The sequence below is a fragment of the Primulina eburnea genome, chromosome 8 (genome assembly GCF_022965805.1).
Source record: "Primulina eburnea isolate SZY01 chromosome 8, ASM2296580v1, whole genome shotgun sequence".
NCBI lineage: Eukaryota > Viridiplantae > Streptophyta > Magnoliopsida > Lamiales > Gesneriaceae > Primulina > Primulina eburnea.
Genome location: NC_133108.1, coordinates 42,927,484 through 42,941,821, shown reverse-complemented (window position 1 = coordinate 42,941,821; position 14,338 = coordinate 42,927,484). Strand labels below are relative to the sequence as shown.

Below are 14,338 nucleotides of genomic sequence, written 5' to 3'. Positions count from 1 at the left end.
TTGATCAAGGATAAAAAAACAAAATATTCCCGTGAAAATCTCAAAGTGATCGTCCAAAAGTTTCAACATATTCGAACTATATTATTGTTAAACATATAATTCTTGTAACTTATGTCTCGATTAGTGGGAGAAGTGAAATGTATCACCATTTGCCAAGTACAACAATTTGGAATTGATTGATGTCCTTCAAATTCTCCTCCATGCAAACATTTATTCCTTGGCATGTAATTTTTACCCTCTTTTGTATCTTTTTTTAAAAATATATAATAGATAATTCTTATGGTGAACATTGACATTTTGATAAGATTTTTTTTATAGTGTTTGTTTAATTATATTAAGATGGGTTTTGTATAAACAAATTATTGGAGTTTAGTTAGTCTAAAATTGAAATATATATGTTTTTTTTTGTATTTATTTCTATCGTAACGAATAATGATGAGATTTGCTAATGAGATAATACAACGAAAGTTTTGCACACATTACATGTCAAATGCGAATCATCGATAAAACATATGGATTCATGATTGAACAACAATTTTTTGAAACAATGATGATTGTTATATCTACTCAAGACAGGTTGAAATCAACCAATGAGATTATGCTTTTTTACGGAATAACAGTCATAATTGTATTGATTTTGGAAAGTGTGAATTAAATTTGGGAAGACTCATCCAAATTGTAAGAGTATTAATCTAATGAGCTAATTTGTGGTTTCGACTTGTATTAATTTTTATGTAAAATCAATGTTTATTTTAATAATATTTTACGGTTTTATCAAATTCTGTGATTTATTTATTTGTTAATCATGCAAGCTTGCAGAAATAAAGTCAATGAATATACAGAAAGTAACACAAGGTTCGCATCTCAACGTAAGATCATGAAACTCATTATGAATCATATTGTATATTCTAAACATGTTCCTAATCGATTCAGTCGCCTAAAATAAGGATAAAAGTCATTTGAGCTTAAGATTAATATATGTGATGTAAACATCATGTTTCATTGATAAGGACATTAAGATGTTCATTCATACATATGTGTGATCATTTGATGATACAGTAAAAAACCATCACTCAGACTTTCCAAGTGTTATCACTCATCGAGTGAAATAATCTGTGGTTATTGTTGTACAACATTAGTCATTTGACTCGAGTCAACGTGGGTCGTGGAGACTCTACGTACTAGCATTCACTTTGATCCGTTGAGGGCCATTAGGTGGCAATGTTGAATGTAGTTTCGAAATACTTAGATTCAATGCATCGTGGTCAGAGATTCACCACTTACCGACGAATGAAGATACATATATGATCTAATGAATTAATAATACAAAAAATCTCCGGTCAGAATAAGACATTTGCATTTTGGAAAGTATTTCCTCAGTTTCACATATCATGTCACTGTTATTACTAAAAAATACATCACATTATTGTCGAATTTATTTGCAACTCTCGATACATCAACCATAACTTAATGTTCTTGCAGGCACTGTTAGTGATACCTAGGGATCACGAGTCGATGTTACTAAATGCTCTTACCATGATCCAATAAATGCAACCAGACTTCAGTTCTGACGTTCTTGATCAAGTGATTGATAAAAAGAATGAGGCTAATTAGAATAAGTTCGAATATGAACAAATGTTGTTCTAGATCACATGAATTTGTGAACTCACGGCTAGCTATATCCCTAAACCATTAAGGGTAACACAAGTATTGGATCTACACAAATTTTTTAAACTCTCGTTGTTCCTTAGTTGCGAGAAAATGATACACCAATAATAAAAACAACTTTTAAGACATAATTTTAGATTCAATTCAAAATATAGAAGGGAAGGCGAAAAGTAACATAATCTTTTATAAGTTATAATCATAATATAATGTTACATCTAATTATTTATCAAACAATTAATTATAAATTTTATTCTTATGCAATCAAATATATATTAGATTTAATCATTCTATTTTATTTTTTTCAGAAACGTATTCGGAACGATCGAGAATTGATCTACGGGTACGGTTCGAAAGCCCATCAAAAATCGTTTTACCAGTCAAACTGATCAAGAATCGATCGAACCTATTTTGAACAGATAAACAGATTAAAAATCAGTTAGACCGGTTCACAATTTTTTATTGGTTTTTAAAATATTATTTTTTGTTGTATTTATGATTATTTAGATTTTGAATTTTTTAAAAAATATTAGAGTCTATTTGATTTTTTAAACATTGATAGATATATACTTTTATTATTTATACATTTAAGATTTTAGAATTTAAATATATTATTTATTATATTATATTATTATTTTATATAATATAACAATGTTTCGAACCGCAATAAAACCAAGTGAACTCATATTTTAAGATAAACAGATTGATCACCTATCAGATTATGAAACCATTTGATTCATCTTTCCACTAACGCAATCCACGAGTACTGCCATTTTCAATGAATCTAGATCGATCTTTTTCACAGAATAAAATCTCGTAGTTACTGACAAGACCCATCAAACATAATACTTTTACCACTGAGACCCAACGTATGTCCGTTGACGAAGTGAGGCCCTCGATTTATCATAGAATCCCGTTGTGATGTTCGAGTCATCTAATATTTTGTTTGATATAACATTTGAAAATACATTTCCTAGCATTTGGTGCTGTTTTGACCAAAGACTTTGGTAACATAATTTGGACTATAGACATCACATTTAATTTGACAGTTCTGTTAATGCAAACGTGAACACCACAAGATGCATAAATTCTGTTCTACTTCTACAGTAACTAATTGTGGATGAAATACCCACAAGGAGAGTTATGGCAGAAAATGTCTATACACTATAAATTGGGACATAGCACTCTCAATGCATAAAAATCATCAGAACCGGCGTTACGCTTCTCATGTATCATCCATTGTCTGATCATTGTCATTGTCGCCTTCATAATATTCATCATCTCGCCGGATTTGCTTGTCTCGTGTTTGTTCTAGAACGACATTACAGTCCAGCAGAACGGTGCCACTTAGTATGTTGATAAAATTATATTAATACAAGATTAAAAAAAACGAATGACTATACTCTATTTTCCAACATTACAGCAATTACTTACGATGTATACGTTCATCGGGATTCTGCTCATCTTCATTGATATCAGGGATGTAAAAATCAGGCGGCACCTACAACAGGTCATACAGATTTCAGTTTCCAATCCTCGAATGATTAAACAGTCGTAGCAAATACCATTCATATTTTAAATGGTTCAAAATGCAGTTATATTCATCACGCATCAGGTGCTTCTATGATCTAAAAAATGAAGATGGTTTGGAAACTGCAACCATAGATAACCATGCTTGTCAGATAAAGACAGACACTACATTGAATATTAAAATCTATAACTATTTCGCAGTCAGCCAGAATGTGACATCTCACCCTAGTTAATAAATAATTACTACAAAATGCGGCTATTAAATACAAAAAACGTCTAATAGAAGTAACGAGGTAGTCAAAGAAACAAATCACATATTCTAGTTAAGAAAGAAATAGCAAAAGTTACGAGCATAATGTGCTCTTCAACATATAATTACATTAAGAATTGGATGTTACTAACACCAGTAAAATCATTTGTGCAAATCAACAGCATTCAGTATCCAAGCATGTTAAAAAAATAAATTTACCTTGAAAAACTAACAGTAGTTTTGAGTTCGAAGATATTGTTAGCCTGCTTACCTCGTGCATCTGTACACCAGGAGCATGTTGGATGGAGCTGAGATTTTCACAAACTTGCTGTCTGATTGAGTTGAGATAAGATTTGGTGTTCATATTCTCCTGTTCAATCAAAAATTTTCATATAAGATATTAAAAACCACAATGTCATTGCTTCCTTATTCGAACCCCAACGCACATTTCTTGTGATCAACAAAAACATGGTTGAAACAGTATATAAAACAAACTTAAAGGTTATATCCATTAAAGCTTCGTGTATTAGCTGGTACAAGTTGATCAAGTAAGTAGCAAGGTATATGAATTAATTAGAACAGCCGGTTTACTTACCATGTGCCCACTTGGAGATTTCAATGAGTAATCTGGAGCAAAATATTTTATATAATCATTTTCTGGGATCTCTGTAAAATTGAAATTACGTTATTTTGTAAAAGATGAACAAAGAAGTTCTGCCCAGCAGTAAAAGACAAGATAATGATGGCTCAGTGAACAATGTCCCGCAAATGCTTACGTATTTCAGAGGCTAGTCATGCTACAATAACATATATTAGCATAAAGCAGTAGACTAAACAAGAAAATAGGCATGGAGTCCTTATAAATAAGAAGGAATTATTAGTCTCATTAAAGTGACCAAAGCTCATCAAAAGATGCCTAAATGATGTTTCTTCAAAACAAACAAATATAATTTCCATGTGGTAAATGAAGCAAGTATGTTGCATTTGTGAGATTAGCAAGTCAAATTTACAGAATTCCACGTATAGCATGGCTACTTGCCTGCGAACCAAGACATTGTCAAGAATCAAGATACAACTAGGGAGAAACACATCAGCATATGCCCAGCGGAGGAAGAGAAAGAATGGACACTTGACATATCAAATTTGGCAAAAGAAACAAGAACATGAATAAACTGGGTCATTGCGTTATTGCTACAGTAAGAAAACCCATCCCTCAAACTTGAGAACTATAGTGATATTTATAGAACAGTGATGCCACAGAAGAACATGATGGCATTTGGTTGCACTTTCAACTCAATTCAACTACATTCAATTTCAAAGTTGTGTAACTTTTTCTCGGTATTTTGATATAAAGTTTAGACGTCCATTTGATATGTAATCAAGCAATATTGCTTTAACGATTGAGTGAAAAAGGCTAAATAAAAGACTCATTGCTTGGAATAATATGTGATTGTGTATGAACAGTATTTTGACTAATTGATTTATAGTCTGAGATTCTGAAATAATAATTTGATACATCATTTTGAAAAAAAAAATTGCGTGAAACTATGACGAAGGTAAAACTTAAAAAATCTAGTTTTGAATTCATCAGTGTTGGATGGCCGTGAGGGTCCAAGGGGTCATATGCACTTCAAAAATACAAGTAACCAAATACACAAAGTAAAATAAAACAAAATCCATAGACATACCATTAGGGAGCTCCACGCCTAGAAGAGCTCCCGTCTCCACAGTCCAACATCTAGCAACATTCTCTTTAGTGTATCCTCCACCTCCAGTTACCTGTGAAAAGAAAACAATTTTATATTCAACCTGAAGTCCCTGCAGAACCATTAATTTTATTTTAAGCAACAAACCTACCAGCAAAGGCAAATTGAGCTGCTTCACAAACTTAACACAAGCTGCATGGCCTGTTGAAATAATTCCATACAACTAGTAAATACCCAAATAAATTGCCAATTTCGCGAGGAAAATGGGTGATTCATAAGACAGAGCACATAACAAAATGATAAATGACAATAAACAAAACAGGTAAGAACAAAAACTGTTTCAATTACAAGCAGAGCACCATCAATCGAAAGGTTGAAGCAGCCCAATCGATCCCCAGCAAGTGAATCTGCTCCACATTGAAGAACAATTGCTCCAGGAACATAGCAGTCCATAACCTTCGTTATAACCTGTAGCACTACAGATTAGGAACCCAAAATTTATCGATTCCTAATAAGGAACTTCTCATTACTAAAGTTTACAAAAATGTTACCGTCTTGAAGAGACGTAAAAAGCTGCCATCATCTATTCCATCCTTGAGAGGGACATTTATAGCATAAAATTTGCCTTCTCTCTCCCCTACATCCTTCGAAATTATGTCAACAAATGCATTAAACTTCTTTAATAACAGCATACAAGTCTTAAATTGGCTAAAGGAATCACTGAAAGCATCCTAAAAGCTTTTAAAGCCATCTATGGACTACTAAGCCAATGGATTTAAATAATAAGAGTGTAAAAAAACTACATTTATACACAACACAGACTACAGCTTCCAGCTTCCACGAGTCACATTGGGGTAATTCATTTGATACTCGAAGTTAATTTTCCAATTCAAACCTGAGGATAATACACATTCAGGACACCTTAATGACATAAATATTTTTACTATAGGATACCGTTAGAGATTCCGCAGACAAGCATGGAAAAGACACATTTTACATTTAATCTGCAAGAGTGTGGGTGTGTATTAAATAGAGAAGGCATATTTCATTTTATCAATGCTGGTCAGGCTCGCACCCAAGATTTCATCGTGGTAGACAACAGATGAAAATGTGCAACTGCTGAAAGTAGCCAGGTATTTAGAGTACTCGAGACACTGAATATATGAAGAATGAATGGAAAGATCTTCTGTGGAACTAAATTATCAAAATTTTCAAAATACATCGCATTCAGTATACTGTATATTCTGCTGAACAAAATGTCTGCACATGAAAGGGAATACCCAAAGCTCAAACCCTAGAGGAAGTACCTTAACATCACCTGTTCCAGGAAAGAACAAATCTCCATATTTATGAAAACTGACAGTCATTACCCTGCATGTGCAAGTGTAATTGAAATACCAAAAATTGGCAATGAGACAAATCACAGGTCATATCTATATTGGTGCATTAAGTTTCCCAAAAATGAAAGGTTTACATCAAAGTTGGATACGCGTCATATTATGGAAATAGTAGTTTCCAAAAGCATAAGTGTGCTCAAACAGAAATCAATGTCAGGCCCTTTAACAGTTTAAAGAAACACCCAAAAATTTGGAACACCCAAAAATTCGGACCTATTTACTAAAGAATAACAAATCACAGCAGAAGCAAAGAAAATAGAACTCATCAGGAGAACGTTTCCATTCTCATTTCTTTCCTCATCCCCCTCGCATTAATCTTAAGTATCATGTAATCCACCTTCTGTAGTTCAGTTCAATATCTGCTAATGTGTAATTTTAACCAATTTTGATAATATTATCAAGTAAGAATAAACGTAGCCATGTTATGTTAACTTTAACACTGTTTTCCCTGTTTCGTAGGATAAGTTGGAAGACACGACACACACGGACGTTAGCTCAGCTTCCCTCAATTCACAAGGCATGTACTATTCATAAAAAATGTATACTTTTTCCCAGGGCCAACATGCTACATTGGCGCCAACAGCATTAATGGCATGGCACTCGTCCATCAATTAAAAAAATCTCCTCATGAGGTCATCTTCTCTCCGACTGAATTATGCATGAAATATTCAACATTCATAATATGGACATGTTGTCAGCATCTTCATTTGTAACGTTTACAAGACTGTCTTAGTCTTAAACCTGTCAGTAAAATAAAAGGCGTCTTCAACCCCGTCACCATGATGCACATCGATATCAATATACAGCACGCGAGCATGATACTTCAACAGCTCCAAAATTCCCAAAACTAAGTCATTGATGTAACAAAATCCAGAGGCCTCACACTTTTTGGCATGGTGCAATCCACCAGCCCAATTTACCGCAACGTCACAGAGCTGGTTATTTAATCTCCGGGCAGCATCTGCCACAAAAATCAACCAGGATCAGTGAGGTTTGTTCGACCTCAAACTCTAGGTGGAAGACAATTACATCCTGATTACCTATAGTTCCACCCGCATAAATTTGGCAAAACTCAAAAAGGTTGTCAAAGACTGGACAATCTTCTCCAAGATTATCTACAAGAGAGAAAAAAGTAAAAGTCAGAAAAATTCATATTAAGCAAATCTATTTTAACAATTAAAATCAGGCAGAAAACTTGTGATCTGAAAGGTAAGCAATTATCCAGAAGTTTTTGTTCCAGGAGTTAGGAAATCAAAGAGTGTGTTCGCTTGTTTAAGTTAAGTATTTGTTTTCTGTTGCCATCCTCCCAACATAAAAGCAATAAGTGATATCTCGTTTTTATTTCCTCGAATAAATTTTCCCTTCTTTCAACATTTTCAGCATCATCATTACTTTTAACTGAATTTTCCATCACTAAATATTCTATAACATATAAAATTTGAAATATTATGATTTATCAGATAAGGTCTGACATGACTTGATACAATAACAAGTCTATTCCTATTTCCTCCGAAACAAAATGAAATTTTGTTTCCCCCAAATATTTCCCCAACAATCAGGAAACAAACCTGTTATGTCCTAGCCTCAAAAACCAGCTACAGTAAATAATAATTGTGCAGCAGTTATCCAACTATGATAGTACGAAAAATTCCGGCAGTGGACATTAAGAATTCTAGATAGAGGATACGAAATCTAAAACTCAACTTTTCAGCAGTGTTTAAAATATCAATATATTTGTTGATTTCAGAAGTATTTTCATTGAAGATAAATGATATGAATCCAATATAAGTGTTCCTAAACATGGATTATAACACCTCTCCAATTAACCTTATCTCAAACCCTCCCTAAAAAGAAAAACCATGAAAAAAGTTTTGCATCTCATAATGCAATTTACTCTGATGCTTATAATCATACGCATAAAAAAAATATACCACATGCATCCAACGTCTGTCAATTTACTTGATCTCTCACAAATGCAAAGTAGAAGATGACATTAAAATTAAGGAAAAATAAAAAAAAAGTTGTTAATATGACTCATAGACGAGCACATCAGTTCCAAATATATGATGGAGAAATTAGAAATACAATGCATTTAAAGAATAAAACATTAAAACACGAGAAATATGGTGTGTCCGTGTGAGTCTAAAAGCAATAACACAAACAAAACGCACATGTAACTTATATTTCCTAAACTCATGACTTATGTGAAGTAACTCAACCTGAAATATGTGTGTAAAATCCCACTTCCTAAGATTTCCTCAAATACAAATAAGACAGCATAGTTTTCGTATCCACAAAATGATGATGTCTTTCGACTATTTCAAGGTCTGCTACATTCGCATGCGGTAAAATCAATACAAATCTAAATATTCACATTTTGTCATCTCATTCGAGAACAAATTCTGAGTGTCTGGGGTGATTCGCTGAAGAAACTCCACATAATCCGGAGAATGAAACTGAGCTAGCTCTACTGGGTATGCTTTATGAGGCCTCTGAATATTAAAACAAGATTTGATCAATATAAACCAATAAAATAACATATAAAAGCTAAAAGTTAGTGGAAATGTTGCCACGAACATAAATTTCCATCTTCTTATGGAGCTCATAAGCGAGAACCAAATGGTGAGTCATACATAACCGGTGCGGCTTCATTGGGTGATTCGTCCCAAAGTACACGTTCCCCACATCCCCTGCAGTTCAAATGAGTACATTTCACTTCTTTTATAACAAATACACATCAAAGCATGAAAGAAGAAAATGAGAAAAGAAACAGAAACCGTCGTAGAAGTAGGAGATTTTGTCCTTGCTGCGCATGCTAGAAGTGAGGCCTGATCACCGCTGAACACTGATTGAAGAGTGATGTTTTTATTCACCGAGATTTCTTTAACAAAAAGTATAATTCGCCACTTCTATGGCAGAACGTTCAAGAGAAATTCGTAACTCACTTGTGCAAAAACGAAACCCTAGTTGTTTTGGGAATTAGGTTTTCGGCAAGTGTATCCATTATAGAGAAAATATATAAACTAGCGGTAACTGCTTGATGCGTTCATATTTTCATATATTTATTTGATTTAATTTAATTGATTAATCAATTGAGATTAGGAAAATTTAAATGGTTTAAATTGATTTCATACTTTTTAATCATGATTTTTCAGTCGTACATTATCGAAAGTGATGAAATCGAGTTACAACGTTGTAAAAAAAGTTAATTTGGATGAGTCCGTCATAATCTTTAATTTCAAAGATGTTGATCGTAAATTATAATATTGATTACGTAAAAAATACACATACATAACAACTATATAAAAATAAGAATAATTTCGAAATTGTTTCAAGCAGACACTCATAATATTAAGAATGAGTAGTTCAATAAGACAGTTTGGATCAAATAGGTTTCGACGATCAGCGAATGTAGTTGTACACTCGATCGCTTCTTTTGTTATTTCTTCCTCCTCTCATTTTGTGTGGGAGATTGTAGATTTTCTTATTTGGTTTATTCGTCTCGCAACAAATGACATTTTAGATTTTCAATAAAGTACAAACATTGACCTTAAAAAAAATCCAAAAGGGAGACTCATTGCTTAAAATAAATAAAGAGTATTGCTACTAAGCTTATCTATTTGGGCCTAATAGCCCGAATAGCAATGTTTACCACGTGCGACATTGATCAAAATATTTCGTGTTTGTTTGTTTGTTTTAAAAAATAAATTAAAATATTGCATTTATGGAGGGAATATTTAGAATATAATATTATATTTTTAAGTAAAAATAATAATAAAATGTTATGAATTTTTTTTTACAAATACAAAATTGTCTCTTTCTCTTAAATATCGATACAAATTATAGGTTCATCCACGTTTGTGAGAATTTTGGAATCCCTGGATAATTGAAGGACAACATTAAAGTAATTAATGATTTTAGCTTGACTAAACGCACTCATAAAAGTTACGCTTTTATGGGGACCGCATTTAATTCATAACTAAAGAATTCAATTTTAAAAGTTTACACAGTTACATAACCGAAAACCCACTATATTTCAAGCCAAAAAGATAAAAACATGTGTGATACGGTCTCGCGAGTCGTATTTTATAAGACATATATCTTATTTAGGTCCTTCATAAAAAAATATTACTTTGTATGCTAAGGCATAGTTTGGTACACATGATATGATAAACATGTGATAAATAATATAAGGATAAGTTAATGATAAATAAGATGTATGATATTATATTTAATGTTTAGTATGATTTTAATAAGAGTGATTAAATTTATTTATTAGATTGTAATGACAAAATTAATCTTATCATAATAAATTTTATAACTTCAAAGTTGTTGCTTGAGTTCATATTTCTTATATGTTCATGTACCGACAGTGTTGTATGATTTATTAATTTTTACCTAATTTTATATATTATATAATATGATAATTATATAATATATAAAAAAATTAAATGCATTTAAAAAAATTTAAATAAATAGATATCAAACAACCAAACCAAATTTATTTGTCGACAAAAATATCATATATAAAAAACCAAAATATGGAATCTAGTATACAAGTCTATGAAAAAGCTCACCAAAATAAGGAGGGACATTTGTAGTGTATTTTATCATTATATTAAAATTTCACACCTAATAAAAGAAATATTTTATCCTACTAAAAAATTATTTATCAAATGCCCATGATATTATCATAGGCTTTTTAAAATGGTACCAAACGTGGGATAAAGAGGATTATTTATCAATTTTTCCCTTATCTCATGTACCAAACTATGCCTAAGAGTATTACTTTTTATTATGAATATTGATAGGGTTGATCTCATCTCACGAATCGAGACCGTCTCACAAGAAACTTACTCAGCTAAAAAAGTAATTTGAATAAAATCCAATTTATTTAAATTAATTCTTGAGTGAAATACTTGAGATATCATAATATTAACTATTCTTTTTATGGAAAAATATTTAGAGTTCATCGTTATGCTAAAAATATTGCAAATGTTTTTTTAATAATCAATAAAATGATTCTGACTTGAAATTTTTAATAAAATATTTAAATTTACTGCATTAATTAAATCAATTTTGTATGAATAGTTTGTTTTATTCTATTTGGAAAAGAGAAAGTTCCATGTAATTTGAATTTTGTTAATAACCATGAGTTTTGATACACGAGATCGATGACGTATCACCTACCGATGTTCATAAATATATTTTTGGAATTCGAAATGAATATTTAATGTAAATATTTATATATAAGTATTTATAGTCAGCACACAAATTAGATATTATAATGTAAAAATAAAATGTTATATGTGTTATACGTGATGTGTAACTAGGGGTGCAAACGAACTGAATCGAGCCGAATAATAGTAAAAAAGTCAGGCTCGAATTCGGCTCGAAATAGGTATATTCGAGTTCGAGCTCGATTCGAAGTTCGATAATTTCAAATATTTGGGCTCGAGCTCGGCTCGAAATGAAGTTCGAGTTCGAGTTCGGCTCGAAATATTCGAATATATTCGTGAACTATTCGAATTATTGCTCGGATATTAAGGTTTGAAAGCTCGAAATGCTCGAAATATTCGAAATGTATATATATATATATATATATATATATATATATATATATATATATATATATATATATATATATATATATATATTATATTAATAAAATATTAAGGCTCGCGAACTATTCGCGAGCTATCGAACAAAATAATTTGGGCTCGAGTTCGGCTCGAAAAAAAGTTCGAACGTGTTCGAGTTCGGCTCAAATTCGATAAGTTCGAATACGAATCGAATATTTATCGAGCCGGCTCGAAAAACTCGCGAACATGTTCGGTTCGTTTGCAGCCCTATGTGTAATGGCCTAATTAAATTGGCCAATGATGAGTTACAACCCAAATTTCTTACAAAGGCAAGCGTTAGATAGTCGTTAAAAATTTTATAAATAGAGAAAGACTATCGTTATTCGATGTACACTCTCATTTTTCTTACTTGAGCTCTCAAACTTTCGAAAAATATATTTGAATTTTTTTTTGATTCGAGTGTTGAAATGTTTACGTCAGATATTTATTCGTGGGCAAAAACTTGTGTGAGACGGTCTCACGGGTTATATTTGTGAGACGGATCTCTTATTTGGATCATCCATTAAAAAGTATTACTTTTTATGCTAAAAGTATTACTTTTTATTGTGAATATGGGTGGGGTTGACCCGTCTCACGGATTAAGATCCGTGAGACGGTCTCACATGAGATCTACTCTTATTCGTGACGTATATGACAACTCACAATAATATCTGTTGTTCACTGGACACTCAAATCCGTTTATATATTTCCATGTTGGTCTAAAAGCAACCTGAGCAATTACATTTGTTTTTGCTACATCAATATGTAAATAATATTAAACCTAAAATTTTAAATTTTGAAAGAATTCCACGGAAGTTTTTATTATTAAAATCATGATAAAATTCAGAAAAATATATCGAATTCTAACCACTTATCGGTTGACTAAGAAAAATTAGTGATTTAGTTTTCATGATTTTTTTAACAAAAGCACAAAATATATAAAATAATTTTTTTTAATAATTTTTCAAAAAATATACGGATCGAACGTTTGTCATTTTATAAATAATTATAATTATTGATATTAATCCAACTAAATAATTTAAATCATAAAACAACACAAACATTATATTTCAATTGTTTTCGCACTGAAAGTTGAAATTGGTTACGAATCCAAATTTATTTTAAAATAATTGCAAAAAAATCTCGATTTCATGATTGATATTGACCGGCCAACTTGCTAGTGACACATCGCCAAACTAAATGGGAGGATCGTGGATTCTTATCACCACAAAATCTAACCAAATTGCCAGGAAATCATCAACTTCTCGCCAATTAAGATATTGAATTGAAATATCCACGCGTTGTGCTTTTTCAGTATTCGTGCAATATAAAGTATATGCTATACAAATAGATCCATACTAAATAATCTGATTATATATATGATATTCACTGAAAATCTGGTTTGGACCTGATCTTAATGGACTTATTCTTGAAGTATCAATCTAGTTAAAACTAATCATTGTCAAAATTTCCCAAAACCATACACACACATATAGATTATATGTGAAATGCATGACAATCAACTCGTGATGTGTGACCATTTTTTGGTAGACGAAATCACACAAAAATTGAATAAATCAGGCCATCCAGAAGAACAAAGAAAAAGAATATAAATCCTTCATCTATTGTCTACCCACCAATGCCGTCACGCTTCTGAATGCCGTTACGCTCTAACTTTGCTATCCAGTTATGTATCTCACATTTTTTTATATTTTATTTTCATATATTTCAATTACAATTTTAAAAATTACTAACTTTTATTTTAAAATTTTAAAATAAATAAATTTCATTCACTAATTTTTTTTATGAAACACATATATCGCGTGTGTCACGATTTACTAGTATACATTATATGAGATCGGCTAGATTAATTCGCTGCCTGAATGAGTTTTTTTTTTTACCTTAACCTTATTGGTCGTTATATAAGTAGTAAACATGGATGGGAGGCTGGCTTTTGGTTCTTGTGAAGTCAAATAATTTGACAATGTTTTATATATATATATATATGTATTGTCGTGTCAACTATTCTTCGAGGAAAGAAGACTTTGTATTTGTTGTGAGGCATATGAATTGTCAAACTCGAGATTGAAAATCTATTCGTATCATCTACTTACTATGTTAAATTTTGAGGATTAAAATAAGTAAAGACAAAAGTTTGAAAGAAAGTAA

At 31.5% G+C, this 14,338-nt stretch overlaps 1 protein-coding gene across 4 annotated transcripts; it reads right to left on the bottom strand.

Annotated features, from left to right (window-relative positions):
• Nucleotides 1-2,847: 2,847 nt before the first annotated feature.
• On the bottom strand, nt 2,848-9,562 carry LOC140840001 (histone deacetylase 9-like). 4 transcript variants are annotated; one of them, XM_073207060.1, is made up of 15 exons: nt 9,494-9,562; nt 9,326-9,393; nt 9,126-9,238; nt 8,923-9,040; nt 7,589-7,663; nt 7,290-7,509; nt 6,459-6,522; nt 5,703-5,795; nt 5,511-5,619; nt 5,303-5,352; nt 5,134-5,224; nt 4,041-4,111; nt 3,717-3,815; nt 3,100-3,166; nt 2,848-2,976 (listed from the first exon to the last, which is right to left on the bottom strand). In XM_073207060.1, the coding sequence occupies exons 2-15, from the start codon at nt 9,360-9,362 to the stop codon at nt 2,891-2,893; spliced, it is 1,293 nt and encodes a 430-aa protein (XP_073063161.1). In that variant the 5' UTR covers nt 9,363-9,393; nt 9,494-9,562; the 3' UTR covers nt 2,848-2,890. The 4 variants fall into 4 exon arrangements, with proteins under 4 accessions (XP_073063161.1, XP_073063160.1, XP_073063164.1 ...); XM_073207059.1 differs by having other exon boundaries at nt 9,326-9,558; XM_073207063.1 differs by having other exon boundaries at nt 9,182-9,238; nt 9,326-9,558.
• Between the last annotated feature and the right edge of the window lie 4,776 nt (nt 9,563-14,338).